Below are 7382 nucleotides of genomic sequence, written 5' to 3' on the forward strand. Positions count from 1 at the left end.
ATATGATCAATTACAGTGTCTCCTATCTGTTGGCTGCAACAACAAAAATAATTGTTCAAAGCATATGTACACAAACCTAAGCAGGATTTAGCTTCTTTAATATTTGAATGTAAAAAGTTTGCTGTCCAAGGCTTTTCATACCCAGCTACAATTTGGGAATTTGTAAGAAATTCTCTGACTTGCTGCTTTCTCTCTGTTCAGATGATAAGTTATTTAAAGAGGGAACACTAGAAATCCAGAGAATGTCGAATACTTCCAGCCTCCCATCAAGTTTCCTCTCTCCAGTTTTAGATAAACTCTGTCTCCTTTCTCCATTTGAATCAGGACTCCATTGCTGGCAGCTTCTCGGGTCACATCTTGGTCCCCTGCAAAGGCGGAAATCACTGGCCACCCATTTAGCATCAAACTCACCTAAACAGCAAGATAAAACAAAGCCCTCTGTAAATTAAAATCAGACAGAGATAACAGCCAGGGCTTCATAACTGCTTCCAGGCTCACCTAGCAGGCAAAATAGTCACTCTATTATTTCTGTCACATGAAACTCTAGATATTTCTAAAAATGAAATATAAATCTAATATCAGCTAGGGTACAAATTCTAAAGAAAGGGGATCTTTTATTTCTGCTTTGGATTGACTGCCTACATCAAAACACACCATACATATAAAATAGGACATTAATCCTGTTTTGAACATTTTCAATAGGATGCCTTTGCTTTAAGGGTATGAAGAGGTCTGTCCCTACTTATTGAAAGATGGCTTTATGTGAAACCTCAAAAAGGATGAAGAGAAGTGCCACTGCAGCTACAGTCAATGTCTTTGAAGTGTATTCAGGAGGTAGTTTTCCTTTGTTAGGCAGCAAAAACAATGTACCACTACAGAGTCAATAAGCACTGTATACCTCACATTAATAATACCAGCACCGTATGCCTCAGATTAATAATGTACTACATGCCTAATCTGGTCATGCATTAAAAATACACACACAATAATTTGCTCTGTACCTATATAAACTGTAATTTGCTATTTAGATTATATAATCTGCTATTTGGCAGGTAATGTATAACAGTATAAACGTATATGGTATATATACCATATACAATACACACACATTCAGCAACAGATCTGCTGTATCAAGATTAGATGCTTTAGTCCCCAGCCTTCTACATCATCGGTTAAACCTTGTACAATTACCAAATGTTAAAAAATCCCTGTTCCATACACCTTGCCAAACCAGAGAGAGAGAGAGACTGTTTTTAACCTAATAATTATGATATAATTTTTCCATCTCTTTTTTTTTAGAGTTTAATAATTTGGGTTAAAGATAAATTGCATTTAGTCGACCAATGTTTAGGTTTTCTTGGAGATTAATGCTGATACGTTGGGATCAGCGTTCGCGGGTAGGCCTTGCGTTACACGGGCAACGGGAATGGGAAAAGCATGAATTGCTTGTACCACTAAACGCTCATTTTGGGTGGTTCATTTGTCACCAGTATATACTCAGCCATCCTAGGACAAGCAATGCGCCAGAGGGGGCCGCGGCAAGGCCCTAGACACGTTAGAGCAGATTTCACGGTACTCTCCTATTTGAAAATATTGTTAGGGAAAGCTCAGTACTTTCTGTTTAAAACGCCTCCTCCCAAGCTCATGATATAAAACATCAATATATTACCACACAACAGGAGAGGTCCTAAATAGCCACCCCAGATAAAAGAAACACTATCTAGCCTCCTGATTTCCCCCTTCCCTCTGAATTTTCTTGGGTTACTGACATGAAATGCTCCACATCTGACGCTGCCAAGTCCCACAAGATAAATTCACCGGCTCTAGCTCAACCACGCGGAGAGAAGTTTGGGGCCCTTTGGCGCCGGGCACCGGAGCGCCTAACCCCAATCAAACCGCCCAGCGAGCAAAGGCAGAAAGGAGCGGAGTCTGACCTGGATGGTTTGCCTGTTGTACACCTTCACCACGTGAAAATTAAAACTGTAAATCCCTTTCCTGGGCGATATAAAAGTGCTTCTTTCCGAGTCGAAGTTGCTTCCGATATTCACTAGCACCTGCAATGGAAACGGGGACATCAGCATCACAGGGGGGAGCGGAGGGACCCGCAGGGGCGTGTGCTAGGGCACCGGGCTGGGCTTTCCCGGCTCAGCATCCGGAGCTGTCCTGCCCACCCATCCTCTCCACCCCCCGCAGCTGTGCACAGGCTACCCCGGGGCGGGGCTCGCAAGCTCCCTGCCCGCGCCTCGCTGGGTCGCAGCCCCCGTCTCTGCTGCGTGCCCCCCTTTGCGCTGCACTGGAAAGTTTCCGCGTTTGGGTATTAATGGGCATTTCTGCGGAGCAGCTTCCCCCTGGGGGAACAGCGGGACGCTGCCATTCGCCCGCCCGCTGGTTAACGCGGCCGCCTGTCTCTGGCGCAGGGCTAGGGGACGCGGCTATGGCAGGACCTCAAGCCACCACTCCGCCGTCTATCCCCTCCCTCAACCACGCCAACAACTGCCCCACAGACCCCCCCCCCCACCCGCCTCTCCCTACTGCCCACCCCCAGCCCGCCCCTCTGATCCCCGGGCAGCCTCCGCCCAGGCGCCCCTGCTCCCCATCCGCGCTACCTGGTCGAAGTAAATGAGCATGGTCCGGTTGCTCATCTCCGAGGGCTCGTGGTTGGTGCTGCGGATGGCGGAGAACGCCACCTTGGCGCTGCCCGAGCGCACCGAGATGCCCAGCGCCGTGCCCGTGGGGTCCGAGGTGGGGTTGGAGTCGCACACCACCAGGCACTTGCCCTCCAGCACGATGGGCTCCGTCTCGTTCTGCCCGCACGCCAGCCCGGCCAGCCACGCCACGCCGAGGAAGAGCTCCAGCCGCAGCATCTCGCCGCGCCGCGCGCTAAAAAAAGCCACGGAGGCTCCGCTTCAAGCCCAGGCACCACTCCCGGCTTCCCCCGCCCCCCTTCTACCGGGCCAGCAGCAAATCCAGCGTCCTGGGTGGTTTGCAAACCCGGCTCCCTCCCGCTCGGCTCTCGGCGCCCCCCTGCGCTCGGGCCAGCCCTGCCCCGGGCGGCTCCCCTCGCCCTCTATTCCAGAGCCGGGTGGAAAGCCCCGCGGCGCGTCGGAAGCGGCCCCTGAGCAGGCACAGGAGCACTGGGAGACATAGCGCGGCAGTTCCTGCCAGCCCCGCCGCTCGCAATGATGGATGTGGCCAATAGCTCCGCCGCTGCCGGAGAACACAAAGGCGCCGCGCGCCGCTCCCCCCGCCTCCCCGCCAGCCCCGGCCTGGCGTCAGCGCTCCCCGGCCCGCCCCCTGGCCAACCAGCGACAGGCGCTCGCCCGGCCAGCCAATGGGCGGCCAGTCCGTCTCTTGCCACCTGACGCCCGGGCTTTTGTTATTAGGTGTGAGAGGCAGGTGCGGAGCCGCAGCCGGGACTTGCCAAAGTCTGGAAGGGGAGCTCAGACCTGCCTCTGCCGCTCCTCGGCTGGCCCCGGCGCGCGGGACAGGTAGGGGGGTGGGGCGCCTGAGAAGCCAGAGGCCGAGCTCGGGGCAGAGCGGCCGCCGCAGGGGCCCCGGGCTGCCGGGCGGGGGCAGGACCTTGTGCCGCTGTGAGTTGAAGGCAGCGGGCGGCGAGGCAGGTGGGGGCGGGCTCCGGGCCAGGGTCCACATACCCCCGGCCCGGTGCCTAGTGGCACGTTCGCCCCCGCCTGGGGTTGGGGAGCCCGCTGTGGCGGCTCTGCTGGAGGCTGCTTGCAAAGGGGAGAGGGTCGCTGGGCTGCGGCCCGTGAGCCCAGAGGGAGGGCGGGCGGGGGGGGGGGGGTAGATAAAGGGGTTGAGTGGGCGGGGGGAGGCGGTGTGTGCAGGTCAGCGGAAGCCCGCCTGTGCAAGAGGGAAGCAAGTGCGGCCTGATGCTGCTCTCACTGACAGTGGTGTAAATCCGGATTAAGCCACTAAAATCGGTGACGTTACTCCGGATTGTGCAGAGGTAGTGTGCATGGAGGGGGAGGTGCAGCTCAGCTGCAGGTTGTGTGGCCCATGTTCATCCTTGGTGGAATTCCCGAGTTTTCAGCGAATTGCCCCGGGGATGAACTGGGCTGTGCGCGCGAAGGGGGAGGGTGCGGTGCGTGTGCATGGGGTGAAGGCAAGGTGCAGTCCAGGTCGAGCCTGGCGGTGCAGGCATTTACAGGCGCCCCTCTTTCGTTTCCTGTAAAGATGGGGGTGGGAGAGAGAGGGAGTGTTTCTAGGGTCCTTTTTGGGGGTGGATGGTTTGGCTCTTTGCTCTCAAGTTTCTCCTTTGCTACTGCACGTTCTGCCCCCGACGGCCGGAGCTAGAAGCACAGAGTCACTAGAAAAGTTGCAGCTACTTCCCCAGTAGAAGTGTCCTCCTAGTTGAGGTTCCATCTATATCCCAGTGCAGATGACTCCTGGCTGAGTGGCTTCTGCACGGGTGCTATGTGGGGCTTAAGACTATGTGCTTTGGTGACACACCAGTAGGTCCACTGATTTCTATGTTACTACTGGTAAGGAAAGCAGGATTTGGCCCATGACATTGGGCTGGGGGAGGTAGATGTAATAGGGGAGGCTCAGACACCTCCCATCGGCTATAAGAGGTGGGAGCCTAGTTTTGTTTAAAATAAAATCTTTCCAAACCCAGCTATAAGGAGTTGGCATTTTAATGCCATTCTAAAGGTTAGCTGTTCAGATGTCAAAAGTTTTAATAGGGTCCAGGTCCCTTCACGTTCTCTGAAAGGCAGTGCAATGATCAGTGCTGCCCAATGAAACAAGATAACATGATTTAAAAAAAAAACCCCAGAACAGAAACAGTATCAACTTCAGTTTCCTCTGAACTGTGGTTGAAATTTGGCCCTTTTTAAAGATCCTCTCTGTAGCGATCAGAGCAAAGGGCTGGGATCCAAGGAGACCCAGGTCCTAGCTCATTTGATAGTGTCAACCCTCATGTAAAAATTGTGGGGGAGGAACAGGATTTTACTAACAACAGATGCAGTATCTCAGTTGAGCCTTACTAAACAAGAAATTTTCAAAGCATATATTTAGGCTTTCAGGATTTTAAATTTATTGTACTGCTCAGGAAATGGATCTTAAGGAGACTTGCAGTGGCATCTATGTTGTTGCCTTTGGATACTCCAATTACCTTGGGGTAGCACTAGTGTAGAGCATACATTTAGTACTATTCAGTAAGATCAAACGTTGCTCTCTCTAGCAGGGCATGTTACCACTATCCATTTTGGACGGGATAGCATAACATTGCAATCTGAAACTGCAAATGAAAGGCATTCACTGATGAAGTATTGGAAGTGAACAATCAGACCAAGAAAATTCTTTACCTGTCTGACCGTGCTATCAGATCTGTTTTCAAAACTGATTTGATATTCCCAGGTAAAATCTTGAGTGGAATTTCATAGCAAGATTCAGCTGTGCTCTTGTAATATTTGATGCCATTGTCCAAAAAAAAAAAAAAGCCTCCATGCAGGTCATTATGAGTTTCTGTAACTACTGATTTTAAATCACTTCATTTTTGAGGCTATAATTGTGAAGTCTTACTTTATACATAAAGATCAGATCCTGTAAACACACACACAATTTTACTCACATGACTAGCTCTGTTGGTGCTAATGTCAGTACTTGCATATGTATAACTTTACTTACAGTATTGAGGCCTAAGGTTGGAATAGGGCTTGGTTTAAGGGTAAGGGACATAGATGGCAACCTATAGCATCATACTGCAGGGGGCACCAAAGTACCCCAAACTCTTTTACAGAAAGTGGGAAGAGGAACAGTATGGCAGCCTCCAAAATGTTGGCTCAAGGGTATAACACGGAAAGAGAAAACAGACAGAAAGGAGGAAAAAAAGAATAATCAAATGGAGCGGAGACAAAAAACAAAACCCCAAGCATACCACCTTGAAGACAGAAAATAGAGTAAAGGAGCCAGAACAACGTTAAGTTTTACATGCCAGCCTATGCTTTTGGGGAAGCCCTCAAGGAAGTGATTTATAGGTTTATTTTTTTTAATTTAAATATATTGCCAGTATTGTTGACCCTCTTGAGATTGGAAGTTGGGAAGCCAACTTCTTTTCTTTAAGGTACCAGCATGCTTGAAGCAAGGGGAGTTGTTACTCCCCTATTGGCATCAACTGAAACCGAGCCAAGCGCCATGCATTTCATAGGACACTCATGCCTTGTCTCACCTTCCTATATTGTTGGTGAAATGTCAAATTAAGACTTGATGGATAACCTTAACTTCCTAACATTGTAACGTTAATGTTTCTCAACTTTTTTTCTTTTAATGTAACATCTATCTGTAGGTCTTCCTCTTAATTTAGCACTTAGTGGGGGACTGGATGCCTCAGGTCATTACCAGTGAGCTATAGAGCCATTCATTTGTGGCTCACCAATTTGAGTCCAGCCCAGATCAGAAGGGATTACAAGTTGTTTCCATCTAAAGGATGTCTGGTGGCCCTCGTGAGATGAGTTTGGTGGGTCTCCATTCCTGGTCCCACATCACAAATTCACCGTCAAGCTTTGCACTAATTAGCAGACTCAGCAGAGGGCCAAGAACTGCACAGGGCATGGAAAGTAAATGACCCCTGTTACTCTTAGCTGAAATCCTTCCCTCCAAATTTGTGGTTGAGGCAAGTGTGTGAGGGAAATTTGCCTTGCTGCTGCATCATGCACAGGTCTGTTGGTCTGATACCTTTCACGAACACTATAGCCACACAATTTCTTAAGATGAAGCTTTGGTTAGATGCAAATTAGTTCATTATGTAATTTGCATAAAATGTTGCATGCGTTGCCCAAAACTTGGTAGCTATATTGAAAACCTGTGTGTGGACAGAGGACTCTGGCTCTTACTGAGTATGAAAGAAGGATCTGCAGGAAGAATGTAAGCAATGAGATGTAAAGACATGTATTAATTAGTGTTGAGTAAGATATCCAAACTGGGAATACTTGCAAATGCAGAAGTTTACAGAGATTCAGGAAACAGATTAATTCATCTGCCTGCAAAACACCAATGGCCATTGCCCTCGTATGTCATTTGAAGATCTAACAGCACCAAAAGCTGTATCTGGGGGGAATGGTGTCAAGGTATTGGCAAACCATTACTGACTGAAGCTGAGGTATCCTCCAGAGAAGTCATGTCTTTTAAAAATCATGCTTTTGAGAACAAGGTAAAAGCATGTTGTGTGTATGGTATCTACCCAGGAGCAGGTTGGAGGAGCTGCTGCTGGTTGCAAGTCTATAGAACATCTACAGTTCCCACCCCCCCATCCCCCTTCAATTTTAAAACACTTTGAAAATCATTTGGAAAAATATATTTTGAAACTGAATGATCCTCTTGAGTTTCTGAAGAACCACTTCAGGAGCGATTACTGTACCACT

At 49.3% G+C, this 7382-nt stretch overlaps 1 protein-coding gene across 2 annotated transcripts; it reads right to left on the bottom strand.

Annotated features, from left to right (window-relative positions):
- Positions 1 to 213: 213 nt before the first annotated feature.
- Positions 214 to 5897, bottom strand: CBLN1 (cerebellin 1 precursor). 2 transcript variants are annotated; one of them, XM_065416703.1, is made up of 4 exons: positions 5877 to 5897; positions 2607 to 2849; positions 1935 to 2054; positions 214 to 411 (listed from the first exon to the last, which is right to left on the bottom strand). In XM_065416703.1, exons 1-4 carry the CDS (start codon positions 5895 to 5897, stop codon positions 214 to 216), a joined length of 582 nt encoding a protein of 193 aa, XP_065272775.1. The 2 variants fall into 2 exon arrangements, with proteins under 2 accessions (XP_065272775.1, XP_065272773.1); XM_065416701.1 differs by lacking the exon at positions 5877 to 5897 and having other exon boundaries at positions 2607 to 2864.
- Positions 5898 to 7382: the final 1485 nt, after the last annotated feature.

Source organism: Emys orbicularis, chromosome 14 (genome assembly GCF_028017835.1).
Source record: "Emys orbicularis isolate rEmyOrb1 chromosome 14, rEmyOrb1.hap1, whole genome shotgun sequence".
NCBI lineage: Eukaryota > Metazoa > Chordata > Testudines > Emydidae > Emys > Emys orbicularis.